General features: G+C 40.0%; 2 protein-coding genes across 2 annotated transcripts; one reads left to right on the forward strand and one right to left on the reverse strand.

Annotated features, from left to right (window-relative positions):
• The first annotated feature begins 807 nt into the window (after nt 1-807).
• Nucleotides 808-10,391, forward strand: LOC128379071 (phosphomannomutase 1). The gene is made up of 8 exons (XM_053338685.1): nt 808-909; nt 1,856-1,973; nt 3,168-3,244; nt 3,445-3,536; nt 3,763-3,862; nt 4,433-4,508; nt 7,560-7,675; nt 8,901-10,391. The coding sequence occupies exons 1-8, from the start codon at nt 835-837 to the stop codon at nt 9,021-9,023; spliced, it is 777 nt and encodes a 258-aa protein (XP_053194660.1). The 5' UTR covers nt 808-834; the 3' UTR covers nt 9,024-10,391.
• A 3,249-nt stretch (nt 10,392-13,640) lies between these two features.
• LOC128379074 (cold shock domain-containing protein C2-like) lies at nt 13,641-20,312 on the reverse strand. Its single transcript, XM_053338689.1, has 4 exons — nt 20,195-20,312; nt 16,842-17,281; nt 15,465-15,587; nt 13,641-13,871 (listed from the first exon to the last, which is right to left on the reverse strand). The coding sequence occupies exons 2-4, from the start codon at nt 17,021-17,023 to the stop codon at nt 13,709-13,711; spliced, it is 468 nt and encodes a 155-aa protein (XP_053194664.1). The 5' UTR covers nt 17,024-17,281; nt 20,195-20,312; the 3' UTR covers nt 13,641-13,708.
• Nucleotides 20,313-21,389: the final 1,077 nt, after the last annotated feature.

Here is a 21,389-nt window from a genome sequence, read left to right on the forward strand (position 1 = left end):
TTCTGGCACAGACTTTATGGTAACCTACTAAAGATGGAGATAATTAAGTCTCCACTGGATACAAGAATGTAAAGTTTTAGAGAGCGCCAAACAATAGCCTACAAAAGTCTGCAGAAGCACATGGTTTGCTGTGATTGCTGTTATTTGGGTCTTTAATTGAGTAATCAAATGTCATTTCAAACCAATTTTTGGCAAATTTCTAATTTAATGTTTACCATTACACAATACATGCTTTTGTATTCTATTTTATATTTATTTGCTCTCATACATGTTTAATAATCATTAATATGATGTCCACTGCTATAATATTACTCCCTCTCATTGATAAATACGCTATTACTACTCTACTAAACAGTGTCTGTGCTTCATCCATCACTTCCACTCTTCCTCACATGTAGGTAAAAGGTTAACTCTTCACTGGAACGTACAGCAAACGTCCCCGCCCACTTTTTGACGTCACTCCTCCTACGCGTCTGTGATTGGCTGCTGGATGAGTGACAGTGTTGCAAAAGAAATCCAACACGTCCAGCATGCGGTGTTTGTTGAGGTGTTGAACTAAAGCCGAGCCGAGCTGAGCAAGCGGGACTGTGCTCCAAAAGTAGAACAAGAACAGACTGTCAGCTCACATAAGAAGACAAATTAGCCGTCTTTTAATGCCGTTTATATTTTTAATGATTTATTTTAACTGACTACAGCTGAATATCGGAGGGTTTTTTTCTCTCATGTGAAGGGTGAAGGTGTGTTCTGTGTGTGTGTGTGTGTGTGTGTTTTGGACGTGAAGGTTACACACTGTCCAGAAGACAACAAGACAACACTTTTAAAAAAGAAGAGGAAATGGATCGCTTCTCGTCGGACCGAAACATCCTCTGTCTGTTTGACGTGGATGGGACTCTAACACAGCCGAGAGAGGTGAGCTCACGTACAGTCAATATATCAACAATATGACTGACTGTTACTGTACTGGCTGCTTTCGTAACAGCTCCTCTGCAGCTGCACGCTCCATCGCTTATATCATCCTCTCTTTTTTTTTGTCTTTCTTTTTTCTGGAATGATTTTCACGATGCAAGCACACTGTGTCCTCGACAGCTCACATGATCCCTCTTTTAATGTTTTCATGTTTTTAGATTTGAATGTCATTTTCCTTATTATCCTAGTTATTATGTAATGAGTTCTGTTTGCATTGTCCTTTTGTCACTGGGTTCTTATTGGGTTCACCCAGGGTTACTGTGTGTGTGTGTGTGTGTGTGTGTGTGTGTGCTTAGTGAGAGTGAGTGAGTGAGAGAGAGAGAGAGAGAGAGAGAGAGAGAGAGAGAGAGAGAGACTTACTTTAGCCTACTTTCGGGGACACATTTCAGACTAAAGGCCAGTTAATTGGGGACGGTTTGTGCAAAAAGCTGTGTCCCTAATTGGGAAAAAGCAGATTTTGGGGTCAGTGGGTAAAGGTTAGGTTAGGGTCAGAATTAGGTTAACATTATGGTTAGGGTTAGTGTAAGTCTCTAGGAAATGAATGTAAGTCTATACAATGTCCCTGAAAGTGACTTAAGTAAACGTGACTGTATGTCTGTGTGTGTCTGCCCAGATATTACATAATGCAGCTTCCTTTGTGTGCTACTCAGGCATTTTTTTCCCCCTCCGTGCATATGTTAGAAAATTGGGGCTCCGTTCCAAAATTGCAATACTAGAAGTCATGTCCATTGTTCTCTGTTCTTTCTGTGTTATAACAACATAGTGCAGATTTTTCCTTTAAGTGATGGTACTTGTGCATGCATGTTCAAGCCTGTGTGTCTGTGTGATACAGAGCTCCTCCAGTTAACACAAACTGATGACATACTGTGCGTTTTAATGTAATCCACAGAAAATTGACCCACAACTGGATGAGTTCTTCCAGACCCTGCGGAGGAAAGTGAAGATCGGCATCGTGGGAGGGTCAGACTACTCCAAGATAGCAGAGCAGCTTGGGGAGGGAGATGATGGTGAGTCACAGACAGCTTCAGCACTGTACATCACACTGCATGACCTGACACTTTTTTTACTTGACCCCCTGCTTAATTGGACGCCAGTCTACAGAGAGTTGATCTGAGAGGATGGGCCTTGGGAATAATTTGGGATTATAGATGTGCCAGTTACACAGCTGTAGAAAGAAAGCATGATTACACAAGACTTTCCCTCACTTTATCTGTGCAGCAGTTACATTGGAAAGGATAATAATTGCCTCATGATGACCAACTGTTGCATTTTAACTCATCGTCTCATTATATGGTTGCACAACAGGACATAGGGAGTCACAGTTCAAAAAGTGAACACACTAAACTTAGTGGCCTGTGCTCTTGCTGATGTATGAGCTCACATGATTTGGTTCGGTTTACGTCCTCTGAAACCTGCTGCTGAAACACACTGACCGTCACGCTGCAGCTCCAACGACATCCCAGCTGAGTTGACGCATGACTGCATGGGCAGGCACGAAACTGGTTTATCAGTAAATATTTGGCTACAAATGGAGCGCAGACATATTGTGCCAACAGGGAGCCATGCAGTTCCATAATGGGGCCAAGTGTGCTAAAGGTGAATCTTTTTATACATCATGATGCACACAATCACAGCTGATGTTGGCCTGTCGGAAAAAAGGCTCTAAAATGATTCTGCACTGGGGTTAAAAATCTAATGAAAGCTGTTAATGTTGTTATAGTATTATTACAATATTTTTATGCTAATGATGAAAAAAGTTAGTCAATATTATGATATCATCAGTTAAATGTGTTAAATCCTTTATCGACTCAATAATCACTCAACAGTTTATTCCAAAAAGAGGTTTAGTGACATTTTAAACCCATTTATCATCATTTGTAAGATCATCACACTATCCAGCAGCTTTTTCATGCCTTAAACCTGCAGTATTATGTAGTTTCCTATGTGACTTCTGTGTTATTAAAGTGATCAAAGCAGTGTTAGAGTTTGCCTGTCTAGTGTTGTTGACAGAGAGCACACTGGCCAGAGTGGGTGCTAAGGTCAGACAGATTAAACTTGACTTTTCCAGGCTGTGTTACGTACACAGTAATCTGGAACCTGTTAAATATAGAAGGCTATTCTCTTCCTCTGTATTTAGGGGATGACCCACTGTTACCGCATGATAACTTTTAGTCACATGTCTCCTGTCTCTTGTCTTGCAGTGATAGACAAGTTTGATTACGTGTTTGCTGAGAATGGGACTGTGCAGTACAAAGATGGGAAGCTCCTCTCAAAACATGTAAGTGAACGTACTACGAACCATTCTCTGATGAAATGATAGAGCAACCTTCATGTTGTATGTACACAGTTATTTTATACAGTATGTGATGAAGAGTATGTTCCCCTTCAAAGAAATAAGACAACTGAGATCATTAAGAATACTACCTACATCACCTCTTCCTACCTCTTCAATTGTGTGTTTCATTTTTATCCCCACAGGCCATTCAGAACCAGATTGGGGAGGAGCTTCTGCAGGACCTGATCAACTTCTGCCTCAGCTACATGGGGCTCATCAAGCTGCCAAAGAAAAGGTGAGACAGTTACGTCAGCACTCAGTCTGATATGCAGGAATGTCACATGAAACTTGATTCAAAATGCAGAATTTGCGATATCTGCATATGAAAAAAACGAAAGCATGTCCTCTTTATATGTGGGGCAAGGCTTTGAACTGATGTCAAACCACATCTAGGTTTCTGCCCCTGTTAAGTCTTTTTAACAGGTAACTTCTTTTAACTGAATGTCTCTTCTTGCCTGCAGGGGAACATTCATAGAGTTCAGGAATGGTATGATCAACATTTCTCCCATCGGTCGGAGCTGCACACTGGAGGAGAGAATCGAATTCTCTGAAATCGACAAGGTGAAGTTTTTCATTATTAGTACATTATTAGTGGGATGGGACTTTTTATTTGAGGTGTCGCAAAGGCCAAATTCAACAAAACATCTGCATTGTTTGATAAAGAGGTGCAATCTGTATTAGTCAATCAGGACTGTGTGAGAGGATTTACCATTCTGCCTCCATTGCAATTAACTTTAACCAAGAATCTTGTTAAAATGCACAGTATCCAGATTCAGCAGCTAAACAAACTGTATGTTTTTACACATCAGGCACTGACAGTCCTGGTGGGCCGCCTCCCCATCTCTGTTTCATGACTTGTTCAATCAAGCAGAGAGACCACAAACAATGTTAAGCTTTCAGGACAGTTTAACAGGCTCTCCATTGATGGTTCACAGAGCTAGGCAATATAGAGGAAGCAGATCACAGCAGAGGAGGCAAGGTTTAACCCTTTCAGCTGCTTGCTAACATTTTTACAGCTGAATCTTCAGCTAAGATCCACACTGAAATGTGATGTGATGAAGGTGACATAGAAGCAAGGAAAATACTTGTCTTTAGTCTTGATTGTACTAACTGTTGTCATTTTCCCCACAGAGAGAGAAGATCAGGGAGAAGTTTGTTGCTGCCCTGAAAGAGGAGTTTGCTGGGAAAGGACTGCGGTTCACTAGAGGTGAGAACCGAAAGCTTTAGAGGCAAACTTCACATTTGGCAGAGGCTTTGCTGAGCCTCACTGAGCCATGATTACTTTCTTTTTGAGCTAAAACTTTTTAGCAGTGTTTCATCAATACTTTACCTGAGTGCTGCTGAGTGTGCTGACTGTTTTTAACTGACCACTAAGTAAAAAGGTCCAAATTACATTTTAGCTTCTCTTTGAACCAAGTGCCATGATAAGATTGGGTTACATGTTGCGTGAGGGAGAGAAATGACTTTGGAACCAAAACATTTTTGTACCGAAAAAAGAAAAAAACTGCATCCTCTAATATCCTGAAAAAGTAAGCTGCGTGATCTCTCATAATGCGGCAGAACCAGTTACAGTAAATGTAAGAAGAGAAGAAAAAAGAGCCTTGTGTGCATGTTTGAATATTTCATTAAACACAGCCCAGTTTTAACACTCGTGCCGATTGAGTATTAGTGGTCAGACCAGTAACAGCATCACTGGTTTTATTCCTGGGGTGTTTTTCCTTCAGGAAGAAAAACAAGCTCATCAGTATTCAGTGTTTGTGTTTACAGCAGTGTAGCTCAAAGACCAACCAGTTCCACAGCATATCTGTCCACTGTTTCTTATCTCTGATGAATAAAAGGAATCCAGGCCTCACACCTCTCATATATGGAGGAGCTTGTGCTGGACATTGGAGCCCTCAGTTATCTATTACACACACACACACACACTGTTCCCTCTCTCCCTGCCACTGTAAGGTAAATCACGTACTCTCTGTTTGCTTACGTGCTCGGCGGGGTGTAAGCGTCTGCTGATGATGCATGACGATCGTTCACAGTTCAGACAAACAAATGAGGCTTAAAACTTCCCTGCCACTTCTTTTATCCTATATGAATAATTCATCATTTTCTTACAGTAGGTGAGATTTATGTTCCCAGATGATATTATTCACTGAGGTAGAAAGCTGTTTTTTTGTGCCGACTGCGGCGGTTTCACAGTTGACTCTGTTGACTCTGACACCGAGGAAACAGGCTCATAGGTCCGGAGGATGTACGCAGTTTCAGATTTATTTGTTTACTCTCCTCACTGTGTATCTGTTTCTGCACGGCTGCCCTTGTCAGCTGACACTGCCGATCCCTGCAGTAGGTGTTGGGGTATAAACCCGACACTCTTCCTCTATCCAGTCTGCACAGAATGTACAGAACTGAAGGGACACTCTGTTTTCAGAACACACACTGATGATCTGAGGTGAAAGCTATTACACTTATTATTACATGATAAAGATCAACCAGGGGAGCTGGTGTAGATAAAAAGAAGACATGTTGTGTGTGTTTATTTGCATACATCCTGTCCTATATAAAGAGAATTTTAATTTCTACACATTTTTTCCATTCATATTTTCTTTATTTCTCTGAAACATTTTACATTTGTGCCTCCTTTTGTCCAACATTAACCAAAAATGCTTTACAACCCTAACTGATCAGGTTAGGTTGTGTAATAAATGTAGGTTTGTTTACAGCATTCAGAGTTTAGTAGGTTTCACAATCAAAACACACACACGTCTATGCATTGTCAGCTGTTCAGGAATGAAAAACAGCCAGCTGTGGGATGGGCAGGCAGTAAATGCGGTTCATCTACTGAGATCTTTATGGCTTGAGGTTGAAGGAGTTTGGGTAGGAGGCGTGTGGAGGGTGTGTGAGGGGAAACAGCCTTCTGATTGGCTGGATGCTCCTCAGCTGGCATCTTTGTCACTGGCTCTTTAAACCAGCTGTGAGACAAGGCAGGGAAAGGAATTTAAGGTGGAAACGGGGGAAGGGCGAATGAGTCAAATGGAAAGACAATGCTGCAGGGAACTTTGCAGCCACATGCCAGGGTTCAGAGGTCACTGCGGTCATTTAGACTGGCAACTGAGCTACAGCACTGTTTTTATTTTACTCTTAAATAAAAACCACAGTTGTAATGAAAACCAGACTTGGCTTGTGGTAAATACAAGATTTTGCAAAACACACATTGCAATAATCATCTTCTCTCTGCAGCCACAGCCACACAAATCACAGTTTATCTCTGGAATGCTTCATTTTAGAAAACTCATAACACATTGGGTGTGTTTGGGCAACACTTTTCTCCAAGTCCAGTGCTTTTCTCCTGCAAATAAGTTCTCTCAACTGTCAGAACAAAACAGGACTGTCCCTGCACGGCTAAAAAAGCTAACAGCCTCCATCAGTAGCAGTGTAAATAATGAGCACAGCTATGGGAGGTGTTGAGTGTAAATACAGGTAGAAGAATGCAAAAGGGAAAGTATTGAGCAGGGTATTGAATGTACTGGTTAATAAATATCACACAGTAAACGCAGCATGACCTCTATGTCCACTCTCTATTGAAAAATTAAGCAAATATGTGACTGATATGATTTCATTGTCCTCTTTAAAATAATCCTAAAGTACACATTGCATGAGTGTGTCTGCTTAAACCTCTATTCATTTAGTGTTTGTCCTCTTGAGGGCAGCACAACAAGCTGTAAACACATCATTGATATGCTGTCCTTTTTTTAAGGTAAACTGTATTTTATTTTTTTAATGAGCGGGTCCCTGATGTTTGTCTCGTGCACACATACAAGGATACACATGCACACGCTCAATGTCAATATAACTTTTTGTTTGTATGCAAGAAAACTCCACAGGGTATTTGTTGTTTTTTTTTGGAGGGGGGGAGGTTAGGCAAACTGTTTTCCTATTTACACATCCAACAGAGATGGAATAACATGTAACTGGAGTTTCTGGCTACCAGACAGATTGAATTCAGTGAGTTTAGCTTCTTTGTTGAAAGCAGCTGCTGCCGGATTATGAATGCAGTGAGAGTGTAGCATGGAGTAAATGTGCACTAAAACAATGACCTGAAAAGAACTGCAGACTCAGGTGATAATTATCTGCGGCTTTGTCACCACGCGTGTCACCTTTCACATTACGCGTAGTAATTTAATCGGTTGTCGGCATAAAAATATTGATGAGAGCAGCTTTAAGATGATGATGTGGATAACTGTTAATTGTGGGCATCTTGTTTTAGGTGGTCTCATCAGCTTTGACATCTTCCCGGAGGGCTGGGACAAGAGACTGTGTCTAGAGCTGCTGGACAGAGAAGGACTGGACGCCATCTACTTCTTTGGCAACGAGACCTCAGATGTAAGTGCAGCTGCATGTTGAAATGTTTTGGGAAATGTTGTCAGGAAATCAGGATGCAGTGCTATGATAGAACCTATGATATGTACTGTATATAAATCCCCTGAAGTGGGCACAGATACTGGCACTGATCTCCAATCAAACATCCCGTTAAAAACCACTCACAGAAATCTGCTGCTATAGAAGCCTCGACTGCTGTAGGAAGGTTTCTACCAGATTTAAGAGCATGAGTGAGGTTGGGTAATTATGCTGGGTGATAAGGCTTGGCTCACAGTTGTCGTTAAGAAATTTAATGAGGTTAAAGTCCAGCCAGTCAAATTCTTCCACTCCAAACTGTTTGTTTATGGTTTCCTGGGAGCCACAAAGTTAGAAGCATACAGTTGTTTACTGTCTGCAGCATTAAGATCTCCCTTACACTGAGACTTTTCACACATGTACACACATACAGTACATGCACAAACACACTCACAGAATCAGTGGAAGGCATTGCTTTTCGTTTAGAGTCATGTTTGTCTTTTCAGAGTAGGTCTCTTTAGAATAGGTTTTTGTCTTGCAGTGTTTATTTATTTATTCATTGTCTGTATGGTACTGACCTGAGCTTTTGCGGACAATAAAGAATAAAGATCTAATTGAAGTTAAGGGATCTTGTAGTTTTAACTTCTCTATTTGTGGACATGTGGTGGTCCATGACAGTGCCATGCTAAAAAAATCATTAAGCCTTACAGTACAACACATGCTAACTGAAATATTTGTCAATGGAGATTCCATAGATGTATGTCTGATTATCTGTCTGTTAGAAATAGAGGTGGCTTCAACAGCTGACCTCACTATGTAGAAGGGGTGTCCACATACTTTTGACCACTTGGTAATCATGAAGGACCATTTTCTTATAGAATTAAACTAAATTCTTACGTTTTTGCTGCGCAGCAAAACAACTGCACCACATACTTTGCTCTGTGAGCATCCCAGATGATGCAGATATGAACAGAGGCAGCTGCGGTATGTTGCTGTAATCATGACTACAGGCGATACACGCCCGTGAAGCCATGCCTGGAGCACTCAATCAGATAAAACAAGGGCCATCGACTGTTTATCCAGGCTTAGGGGTCAAAGTTCACGGTTGTACAATAGATAAGGATAGCCTCGGATGGAAGAATGCGAATCAGTGTGAAAACAAACCAAATCAGCCATGTGTAGTGGTTGATCATTTTCATGACTCTCTTTGCAGGGAGGAAACGACTATGAAATTTTCAACGACCCGCGGACAATCGGCTTCACAGTGTACTCTCCTGAGGACACGGCAAGGCTATGTCGGGAGCTTTTCTTTGATGCTCCACCACACGAATCCTGATGTCCTACACTGCCCGCACCCCTACCCCGCCCTTAATCCCTTTCTTTACCCACAAAACCCCTCTGAACTCTGGCCTGTTGGTCCCTGATGGTAAGATAACCAGCACATGGAGCCCAGGCTGTTTATGAACTGCTGAAAGATACCACTACTGATTTTTTCCATGTAATGTATTAATATGATTATTGAGTGTTTTAATTACATTTTTACCACATATCCCTCAGCTTTTAAACAAAGGGACATTAACTAAGGAAATGTTACACGTTGATGTACGTTCAAGTGTTTTACTGCAGCTGAGGTTTTAGTACTGTACCAGAAGATATATTTGACTGCAGTGTCACACCACTGCAGTGTGTAGCATGTAACATGAAAGTAACCAAAAAGCTCAGTGATTATAAAGCATTTTGCAATATTTAAAGTTAATGCTCCACATAATGTATAGAATACGTACCTGCTTCTGTTTTGCACTAATGTTGGCATCATTTCATACCAATAGTTGGTATAGTCTTGTTGTTGTTGGGCACTGCTGAAGGACGTGATAAGAGTGAAAGAGAGAGAGAGAGAAAGTGAGATATTAGAACAGGTGAGGAAGCTTTGTGCTTATTGTTTTTGTGAGATTTCTGAAAATGAGATATAAATGAAGCATTAAAGAAGAAAAGGAAGAAGATGCATCTTCATATGAATCATTCCAGGTATTTAATGTCACTACAGCGCTTTGAAGTGGATGTGATTTATTGATGGTTTACTGTGTGATCCTCTGAATGTCAAATGTCTGTTTTAAACTCACAAAGGTTCTGTAAATAAAAGGAAGACTATTGTTCGCTTTGCTTGTTTTGCAGCTCTGGAAAAAAACATGAACATTACATTGAATAGTCAGGATTTATTCAATTTATATTAAAAACAGAACTGACTCAATTAATTCATCTTGACCAGTGAATTAAGCTACTGTGACCAAGTCACTTGACAAACTTTAACCAGTCGATATGCAACTTTGTATGTAAAATATTTTTATAAGTCAAATGCATTCTGAATACTGGATGAACATATGATGTTGATGCTTTTTGCTTTATTCCTTTCTGCTCATTCATGCTGTTGTCAAAAGCTGCTTAAAGGGTTTATTTTAACAACTTATGTTAAAACTGCTACTTTTCATTTTCCCATAACAAGTTAATGTTTTATATTATTGTCATGATTCAGAAAAAGAATGACTCCTTGAGATATTATTATAAAAATGAAGCTTTTGATAAGTCAGAAACATCAGCTGTACTCCTGTGTTTGATTGTGAACACTAAATCTCAAAGGCTACGATGATCATGTAGATAAGACTATGATGCACAGAGAATTAGCCTGTACAGTACAATGTATCCCTGATGCTAACGGTGGGATTGGTCCAGCTGTTTTTCAGTCTTGTATGGATAAAAATGTCATTTTGTGTCAATTCATTGTAATAAATCTTTTTTGATATCATCTCACTGACCTCAGCGTGTTTGATCAAACTGGGCCTTCACTCAAGAAAGGCTTTTTTTTAAATGTGAAGCACCTTATGCAGCTGGTTCATGCTGTAACTCTTTCACAAACTCATTGCCCACAGTGTATTTTTTAATGCTACCACTGGGGGTCACCAGAAATGTCAAATCTTACATATACAGACACTTCACAAATGAAATACAGTTAAATTGGCTTTTGGCTGTTAAACACCACATGTTTTGGTCTGAGCAGCCTGTTATCTTTTTATTTGAACAATCATAATCTGGTCTGAACAATTTCCTTCCTCTCCAGGGTGCAGGAGGGCACTTTTAGAGGAACTAAATGTACTGTAAGCTATATTTAGCAGAAAATAGTTTCCAGAATATTTATGTTTTGCAGGATAATATAAACAATATAAAACATCAAAATCAGACACAAACTGCTATAGTAACAGTTATTGCATGCAGATGGCGCAATAGGTACATTGCAAAACATGTCACTTGTACTTTCCTGACTGCAGATGTTGCATGTCTGCATGTTTAAGTCATCACGCTGAAACCATGTCTCAGTGTTAAATCTTGTGTCTGTTGAGAGAACTGTCTCTTAATAATAAATCAGTTGTTCTGTTTATTAGCTCTGTTGATGTTTTCATAGTTTTTTGCAGCATGTGTTAAGACACTCTTGTGTTATAAGGTACTTTAAATAAATGTTGATGTGACTCTTCTTGGCACTGTTGGACTAACAGCCTCCTGGTTATAAACAGAATAACCAGTTATGTGTTGCACATGTAAACACCATATACTGGTTTCAGTGCTTGCAGGTGTGTCATCAATTCAAGTTACTTTGAATTTAGTCATTAATGTAAAAAATATGATACTAAATTATGTTTAATAAGGATGAGCAGGTGCACAGGTGGACGAGTGGTTAAGAGCGCATGCCATGTATGCAGCGGGCCCCGGTTTGAGTCCTGGCCGGTGGACCTCTCTGCATGTCACACCCCCCCCCCCCCCCCCCCCTCTCTCTCCCATAATTTCCTCTCTCTCTACTTTCAAATAAAGGTGTCTATGTCAGAGAAAATCTTTAAAAAAAATAAGGCTGAGCAACATATTGAAAGTCAGTTATTGCTTTTGTTTTCCATGACTGGTGATCAGACAGAGAAGTTAAATCCATAAATAATAATAATAGATGCTGCAGAGTTCAAACAGCCACAAGCCAAACTATGTTCATTCTCATTGCTGAGGTTACGCAATCAGTATAGATTTAAGTAGCTGAGATATTCAGAAATCAGGACATGCTAACAATCATTTGTTTTGTTGTTTTCAGAAAGAATGATACAAATAGTTTTAGAATAAGTAATAAATGAATAAAGTTATCATGCCTGTTCACTTATGTTACACTTGTCAAAAGCAAATCTGTTCACCAGAGCTCATACCACTCTTCCCCATTCTCCCTCACTTAGTCTCCCTGAATTCTTAACGTTCACAAACAGGTAAAGAAACAGTTTCCACCAGACTTGTGAATCATAAAACGTTTTAATGTTCTTTCAAGGCTCAGTAGAAGTAATCGTGGGCATCACCACCACAGTGGCTCGTCCATAACAGAAAGTGTCCTTTGATGTGACAGAAACAAACAAATTCAGGCAGTGACACTGACAGACACACAAGATGCATAGAGACTGTGGAACAGATATTATAGAAAATGACATACAGTACATTATATAACTGAGCAAACCTGAATAACTACAAACAACATTTCTGTAATAATGATGTCTATTGGCACCAACTATGGAGTCATGTAGTTCACCATCACACTGACTACTCTCAATGAATCACACACAGATACACTGTTTTTCTAATCATAGAAAAAGAGATTTAGAAACAGTTTTTGTTTTTTGCTTTTTTGTTTTTTTAAATCCGTGGCTTCAGACGCTTCTAAAACAGGAATTTTCAAACTGGACAACAAATTGAGTAAAACCTGATGTCTTTAGCAATGTGGCAGTTTCATAGTGGAAGTTCAAATTTGTTTAAGTGCAAGTTTTGAATGTGTTACAAAAAATAAAGAGCTTGCAACACATGTGAGCAAATAATCAAATAAATAATGAAAATAAATAACCACAAACGAGACAATACAAGCAAAGATATGCATTTTTCAGGAAAGCTATTTTTCCTTTCACAGTAAAATATGTATATGGGTTTTTTTAATGTTTTAAAATGCTTAGATTTAAAGGACAGTTTCACAATTTTTCAAACCTAATTTAAAATAATAGTCAGTTAGAGGTTTTGAGCTCCTGACTGTTATAAAACAAAAACTTGAAAAATTAAGAACTCTTCCTTTAATGTGGTGGTTCTGCTTCAGTTCTGGTCATGCTTTTTCTGTCCTTCTGAATTTCTCTCCTCCTGACCTTCAGTACATTCCCCTTACCATTTAAAAATAAAACTTCCTCCTTTTTTTTGGTCTCTATGGTCATGTTTCTTAACTGGTGGCCTAAAACCCCAAAAAAGCGGTTTAATCTTTCTTTGACTTAAGCAACACAATCATTCAACATCTCTTCAGCCACGATTTCCCAAACGACTTGCTCTTACATCCATTATCTCCGTTGTTGAATTCAAAGTTTGTACCTTCCATCTTTCCAGAGTCTGCACTTTATGTTAAAACAGCGTAGGTTGAGATAATGAGTCATCGGACCAATGTTAGCACCCAACATGTGATCCTGAAAACTTTGGTGAAGTAAACAAGCGCCTAACAGCTGCAAAGAAGGGAAGTAAAACCGAATTCAGCCTTTTCTCTTAAATTGCTCTCTTCCTTGCTTGAACACTCAGCAGTCATGCCTCAGTTTACAGATTTGCACCACACAGTGTTCCCAATGTTTAATACTTTATACAGCTGATCTCTAGGAAAGATCAGGCCCACAAGCTCCTTTGGGTTTCGATATAATGAATAAAACAAATGTGACTTTTCCTAACAATGCATGACTATCAGAGTAGTAGACAGACAGTTTTAACATCTGCTCTGTGAGTATAAAACTGTCATGGCCTACTACAGCTGATTTTTTGACACTTATTAACACTCGACACTTTGCTGTGTAGGTAAAACATGTTTTTAAAAAAAAGACGAAAAAAAAAAGAATTTGAGCACAGAATATAAGCTATCAGTCCCTCAACACCTCCACCACCCCCCACCCAGCCCTACCCAGCATCACCCACCAGGCCTAGAGGTCAGGCCTACGAGCTGATGATCTGCCCGGACCAGGTCTCATGTTTCGTCCCTGGGTTGAGATGTATGATCTTCACCTCCACCGCCTGCACCTTCAGGTTTTTAGGTGGGACCCGGGACACTTTGTACGTAACCTCGTCACCCTCAACTGGGACATACTCCCCCTCGATGCTGAAACAGAGAGGAAATATGGTGTTTAGCTTTGTATGGTCTTGTTGTATAAAGGGTTACAGATTAAGCGTGGCCTGAGAAAGTGCCATCACTACTTAACAGGCACAAACAGGATGCATTCATCTGTTGATTAGGGGGGAGGGGTTTCACTTTCATCCAGCAAAACTGTGTTAATGCACAGGTGGTGACTTGTAACTAATCGAATAACAGAAGAAAATCCCCAAGAGATATGATAATTAATCTCATGTCCCTTCTGCTGACGACGATAAACAATATTGCGACCCTTTGAGGTTGCCTGACTGGAGACTGATTGACTTAAAGGAAGAGTATTAAGCTACGTGTGGCAATAAACTTAGCTTAGCATAAACACTGCATACAGGAGGAACTAGCTAGCCTGTCTCTGTCCAAGTTAAAATATCTGCCTATAAGCACCTCTTCAGCTTATTCATTTACACATTTTAACTATTTCACTGGATTTGTTAGCAAACAGCTGCTGTTTGAAGTAACTTTCTGACTTCAAGCCAGCAAAGACTCATGAAAGTCACTGTGCCTGGCTCTTGTTAGCCAAAAAATAGCTACAGTACAAAACTGACTTTATAATCCTGTTTGTGTATGAACTCGACAAACTACGAGCAAAGTATAAATTAACATGCTTTAGACGTGCTTGTAGGTATATTTTTAAACTTTGTAGAGAACCAGGCTAGCTTCTTCCTCTTGTTTTCAGTCTTTCTGCTAAGCTAATTGTGCTAGCTTCATACGTAACACAAAGACTTTTTTTTTCTCTTTTACTGTCAAAAATAACAAGTTTTACAGTTTAACGACAGTCATCTTCCATTTGCACTATTTGCAAGGCAAAAAAAGGAAATGAACACCATAGTCACAACAAAATTAAAATGCAAAACTCAGAGCTTTTTTGTTTTCAGAAATAAATACCATTTTTGCATTTCTCACAAAAACATCTTCACATCTGTATGCCAAAAATATTGTCTGAATGTGTAACTTTAACAGGTTGCAGAACAGTTTCCATTTGTCCACACACAGACTTGAGAATGGTATCGATACTCTCATCTCGCTCTATGAAAAAAAAAAGAATTTGGTCCTACAAACATACACACATAAAAGTAACAAGACAAGATAAATGGAGTTTCAGACCCACGATGCAAATTAGTTTGGCTATACAATAACCAGATCAAATTAGTTTGGCTATACAATAACCAGATCATCCTGCATAATCTGTTTTGAGACTTGGTGCAGATTTGCTTTTGCTTTTGCTAATGCTATAGTTTGATATACTGCTTGTCCTGAATAAAAAAGAAAGAAGTTGCTGTACTCTCCAGGTCCACTTTTTGCAGTTTTCACAGTTATCCCAGGAGAGCTAAAAAATTATACACTTTCCTCTGAAAAAACATTGCCAGTAAATAGTGTGGTTCACTGAGTTCTTACAGTCCTGTGAGCTGACGCAGCAGATCTGCAGTAGGTTTTTGTTTCTGCTTTAAATTCAGCTCATGTATGCTGTTATCCCCTCAGTCGACATGTTGTGAAACGTGTATGATTTTGTTGTCTAAGAGTGTGTTCAGTGTTGCTGCCACTCACTCTGAGATGTGAACAAAGATGTCTTCACCGCCGTGGGAGGGTTTGATGAAACCGTGACCCTGTGACCTGGAGAAGTTCTTACACATACCCTTAAACACGGGACCTGAGTGAGCACGTACCGTACTGCAGGGGAAGAGAGAAAAACAATACAATTCTCAAATTAAGTATAAAATGACTAATTTCAGTACAGTTTACTATTAAATTGTTTTAGAAGAGCAGTTTAGAACAGATTTTTTCTTTTTTGTAATTGAGTTTATGATTCAAGCCATGACCAGAGGAATGTAGAAATGTATATGAGGTGTCAGCAGTCTGAGTTAGTCATATCAAGTGGATCAAGTGGTCACATTTACAGACTTTTAGCATCAAATTCCCTCCTTGTGTTTCCTCGGACAGTGTTTGCCTGTTGTGCTGCGGTGGAAGAAAAATAACAAAAAGAGGGACTTTGGCACTAAAAAGATTGTAACGTTATAAAATATACTTAACTTTACTCATTTGGATGGTTGAAGCTTCATATTAGCTTCAGATAAACATTTAAGTATATTCTTGTCCAGAAGGAGGACTGTGGACATTAGCCCCCATCACTTACACTGTAAGCGCATGATAATCTTAATGGTAAGTATGAACAGGGGGAATGATTATAGCAAGAAAAGCCTGTTTCAGTGTTCATTTTGGTGCTTGAAACATTGTGAACCCTCTTTCAAAGGACCTGTAAACTTATTCTCACAGTCACTTTTTAACTTTGAGCGACGAATATCTACATGAATTCAAATTGCTCTGCCAAAAACTTCACTTGGGAGGTTTCTGCATTTGTGTTCCTGTCTTTGCTTTCTTCACTGGTTTGAATCATAAACTGGTGACAGTTGTTATTTGCTCATGTTACCCGTTGTGTCAGCCCGTAATTATCAACCCACACAGTCCTCACAAAGCACAGGAGACTTTGAGTGATAAACACATAACAAGTAAGGATATTCTAACTGTCACTGTGGTTTATATAGTCATGAATATTTCATATTAGAGAAAATTGAAGTCATTTGAAGCCAAGTTTTTTTGTTTTTTTTGGGGAGGGGGGGTTACTAATGCTTTTTATCTAAATGATATATAAATTATTACCAAGTTTTTGGTTGTCAGCTAAAGGGATTTTCCACGATCTGGCAAATTGTTGATATTATTGGCTTAAACTGATCCATAACACTTCAGTAAATCATTCATTAATCATTATTAAAGCCATTAGTTACACCCTTTATACAGGCTGCCTTACTTAGAAGATCATATAGAAAAATGTACGGTGTAAAAAGTACAATAGTAAAATAAATGTTTGCATTGACTAGTGGTAAATAGACTAATCATTTTAGCACAGAGTGGTCTCTTACTACTTACGCTGAGTAGGTGCGAGTGCGTTTGGTTGGTAGCGGGCTGGGCAAATCCCGAGGCAGCCCCTGCTCCGCCCTTTCCTCCCATACCCGGCTCCCTTCCCTCAGGAAGGGGAAGGAGAGGGTGAGCGAGGTGTTAGGGGAGCGCAGTGGGGTTTGAGAGGGCGACGTGAGGCTGGGGTCTGCCATGTCAGATGTGACAGGAGGAGGATGGCGGAGGATGGTGTGAATGCAGTGTTCTTCCTCTCAGTCGGATGCTACTGCTGCTGCTGCTGCTGCTGCTGTTGCTTCTCGAGCCACAGGCTGCTGATGAGCTGCTGACACCGCTGTCTGTCCGCTGTAGTATCTGTGAGTGTGTCTGCTTGGAGAGGCCTGGCTCGGTGTGGAACACAGGCTCAGCGGTTATCCAGGTCAGCACTGTCACTTCAAGTCTGTCAGCAGGGCTGGCTGTGAGGAGAGAGACAAAAGTGAGAGAGTGAAGGAAGATGAGAGAGGTGTCATACGGCTTTAGACTTGATTGGAGTAGGACCAACCAACAAAACACCTATTAAAGTCAGGAATCAAGAACAATTTAACCTTCATCCTACTGGGGTCCTGAGGAACACCAAGAATAAACTACTCTAACACCAACACAGATAAAAATATTTTAAAATGTATTTCTTCTAAAAGCATTATTATTCATGTAATTAATTTCATCTGAAAAAAACCCAGATTATTATTATTTTAGGAAAATTACAGTTAATTTTGCATGTTGTGTAAAATGAAAACTTAGGTTCTTCGACAGAGATCATGTCTGTATCTGCTGCATCTGTATCCATCCCCTTCAAAATAACTCCATGGTATGTGAAACTTTAAATTATGACCCATGGCAAACATCAACTCAATGAATAGTTCCATCTATTAAAACTGCATTGGTGGAATTGGGTGCTTTTGAGTGGGCTCCCCCACAGTCATTGAAACAGAAATAGGAAATAATGATATAAGTCATCAGGAATAAACTGATTGAAAAAGTCATGAAAAATTGGAATGATCGAATAAAGCACCTGTGAGATATGACAGTATAAGTATACCTCTGGGGTCGGTGTGTACCCCAGCCAGATTAGCATTGAGGGACCAAGCGAGAATGCCTTTTTGTTTTTTTTAACCTGGTGTCTAGAAATATATTGTTCTACCATTTTATATCAAATTTACTTTGATGGATTAACATTTCATCCAATAATAAGCTATAGATGAGGTGACAAACCCAACCCCTCTTCAGTCAAGTCTCCTTTAAGTCATCTAAATTAAATCTCTTCTAGTGTTAAAGGGGTATTCCAGCAAGTTAGTAGCCTGCCATGTGTGTGTGAGAGAGATGACTGAGGATGGAGCTTTTTTAAATTTTGTTGACCTCAATGCAATGACAATAAAAACAATTCAATTCAATTCATCCATTAAATTGAGGGACTTGCTAGGGACAGACTTGATGATCAAGCAAATCAGATCAAGATATCCTGACTTTTACTCCATAGTACGGACCAAACATTTCCTATTGTGCAACCCAATAGTTTTTCCATTAGACATCAGGCGGTTGGTGTCTGGTATGCTAAATGCCAACATCCTTCAAAATCTACAGTAGCACAGGCAACACTGTTGGCAACATTGTTGACTCCAGACATCATCAGGGTTATTTTCTGAGACATGACAAAGACCCCTCCAGAGCCACAGAAGACACAGATACAACAGTGGTACTCATGACAAATTGAGATGTAAAATTGGTACCCTTTACATCCACCTGGAGTCTTTGGAAGTGTCCCTTTGGCTCAGCTGTTGCATTTCACTGCAATCCCACATACACCATGGTTTATCTCTTAAGCTATACGCATAGTATTAATAAATGTGGAGATTAAATTTTCATATCTACTTGCCTTGCATTACTGTACTGTGGATTACAGGGCACTACCTTTACAGTGTATATTCAATACATATCAAGAGTCACACAGTATGTTCCTAGTTGTATTATTAATCTTATTCAGACTAGCTATAGTTATTCAATTATTAATGGATTTGTATTGTATTTCATTCTTGAACTACGTCATTTGTTGTATGATTTACATGACTTGGCTACTGAAACACTACAATTATCTATCTATCTATCTATCTATCTATCTATTTTATCCCTACAGTGATATTTTCAAGGTTAGGATGAGAAGGCCACTCAATGATAACCTGTCAGTACTCAAGGTTGAATTCATCCCAGAAACACCATTAACACAGCCGGGCAACTATACAGTGTGTGTGTGTGTGTGAGTGTGTGTGTATCTGTGTGTGTATCTCTGTGTGTGTGTGTGTGTGTGTGTAGGACGTTTTTCTACGCCCACTCCTCCCCTGCATGCGATGATGCAGGCAGACGCGTGTGACGTCAGAACAGCTGCAGAACGCCACCGCCTCTGGTGGTGCGTTCGTGACGTCAGCACCCCTTTCCCAAATGAACAATTACATTTAGCTTCAGTAGTACTACAAAAAATAACAACGTAGCGTTACCACAGGATACAGTGATTAAAATACACAGTGTCTGCTACAAACTGTGAGTGTCAATGTGATTACTCCAGAAAGACAGAGATTTATCATAATGAGGAACTACTGTGAGTGGATCAAAACATTTAGAGAGACCAAGAGTTTACGCTTCATGTAGGCTACAGACAGCTGCAGGAGAACATCTGGATGTGCGGAACTAAAGCTACAGAATTAAGAGGGTGGAAGCTCCCTTGGCCCGGGTCAGGGATGCATCTTTTCCCAGTATCTATGAAAAGGCACGATCCATGTTGTCTATGAAATGTGAGTGAGTGTGTGTATGTTCGTTTGTGTGTGTGTGTGTGTGTGTGTGTGTGTGTGTGTGTGTGTGTGTGTGTGTGTGTGTGTGGAGTTTGTCCGCTAATTCCACCTGATTTCATTCACGTCACTCAAAAATCCTTAACATTAAAATCTTTATGTTATCTCTTCGCATCCCCCCTGTTGCATCCCCACTGTTACAGCCTACAGCGACCCTTAAAGACATCAATCTGGTTCGCTGCTCCTATCCTGTCCAATTTCTGGACATACTGTGTGGAAAGCGGTAAAAACAGTCAACGCTGCTGGACAATAACTTAAGACAACAAGAGGGTGACAGGTCCGTTCATATATAGACGAGCAAAGACCAGCAAATAATGGCCGGAATGTTGACACCGACAGTCCTCCATACAATCAGAGACATCCTTTAAACATCGCTCTTCTCTTCCAGGCATGCAGAGCAATAATTGTCCCGGTATAATAACAAAGCCACACTGACACACTCCCCCCCTGCAGCCACATCCACATGCACATATTCACAGAAATGTTACTTACTGCAGGTAGGTTGAGGTCGATCAGTTTGTGCGCGAACGTGTGTGTGTTCAAAGTCGGTGTTGATTATATAACATGTAATTAAATAAATAAGTCGACCAAATCCGCGCAGGGCGACGGAAAACCCTGATGTGACGGTGTGAGGGGCTGCTGAGTCTGCGCAGCTGCCGGAGATTCCGATGGCGTGATGCGACTGTGTGTGTGTGTGTGAGGGAGAAAGAGAGAGAGGGAGAGAGAGTGTGTGTGTGTGTGTGTGTGTGTGTGTGTGTGTGTGTGCGGGCGCGCAGACAATGACTTTCCTCATTCCTTGTCATGCATGTAATGTGTTGGAGGAGCTGTGTGCTCAGTGTAGTGGACATCACACTTGTGTTATTTCTCCTGCCTGTGCTGTGATTTTATGATCTTCACATTGCATTTCCTGTGCAGCTGTTTTTAAGCTGTTCTGTTACAGATGTTGTGTTATGCGGTAGACCGGACACCAGTAACACAATGAATTTTGCATTGTCCAAATGTATCTTCTCATACAATACTCAGTTGCTAATGGAAATCACCACCCTAACCCATAACATGTCTGAGATAAGATAGGCTAGTAACTGTATGTTGTCACAGAGTCTGCTGTATAAATACTTATTTTCATGGTAAATGATTTCATTGTATTTTTTTCCGAGTTTTCTGCAGGCAGAGTGTCTGCAGGGGTGGTGATGGGTCACATGCAACCATCTGTTTATGTTAATAAACTGTGTAGAGTCTAACTTAGTTTGAACACAGATCATTGAGACAAGCGTCAACTGATGCAGTTGTCACATGAAACACAGCTCACTGCATTTCTGATTGCACAACAAACACAAATGTTTGCATGTATGTATGTGTGTGTGTGTGTGTGTGTGTGTGTGTTGCAGACTAACACTGACCATCATTAGGAGTGCAGATCTGTTATAAACAAGTGGGACCTTCACTGCCCTTCAAACTGTAGGATTTAAAGGCTTGGAACTAATCCCTTTCGATATACTTCCTATAATCACACCAAATGACAAATTCAGGAATCACGACACTCACGCTGATGATACGTCCTTTTACTGTGAGACACAACAAATACAAAAAGCTGTTAAATAAATGGACATTGTGTGAAATAAAAACTGGTGTGGCTCTTTTATTTTAAATAAAAAGCAAATCTTTAAAATATGACTCCCAAAAATTT

This window comes from Scomber japonicus, chromosome 18 (genome assembly GCF_027409825.1).
Source record: "Scomber japonicus isolate fScoJap1 chromosome 18, fScoJap1.pri, whole genome shotgun sequence".
In the NCBI taxonomy this organism is placed as follows: domain Eukaryota; kingdom Metazoa; phylum Chordata; class Actinopteri; order Scombriformes; family Scombridae; genus Scomber; species Scomber japonicus.

Bases quoted from the DNA above. Each gene is read 5' to 3' on its own strand.
- LOC128379071 (XM_053338685.1), top strand. From the start codon at position 835: ATGGATCGCTTCTCGTCGGACCGAAACATCCTCTGTCTGTTTGACGTG. The intron at 3,537-3,762 runs GTGAGACAGTTA...TCTTGCCTGCAG, and splicing joins ATCAAGCTGCCAAAGAAAAG to GGGAACATTCATAGAGTTCA. The intron at 7,676-8,900 runs GTAAGTGCAGCT...CTCTCTTTGCAG, and splicing joins TTGGCAACGAGACCTCAGAT to GGAGGAAACGACTATGAAAT.
- LOC128379074 (XM_053338689.1), bottom strand. From the start codon at position 17,023: ATGGCAGACCCCAGCCTCACGTCGCCCTCTCAAACCCCACTGCGCTCC. The intron at 15,588-16,841 runs GTAAGTAGTAAG...CTTCCCCTGCAG, and splicing joins CGCACTCGCACCTACTCAGC to TACGGTACGTGCTCACTCAG. The intron at 13,872-15,464 runs GTGAGTGGCAGC...TCTCTGTTTCAG, and splicing joins ATCTTTGTTCACATCTCAGA to CATCGAGGGGGAGTATGTCC.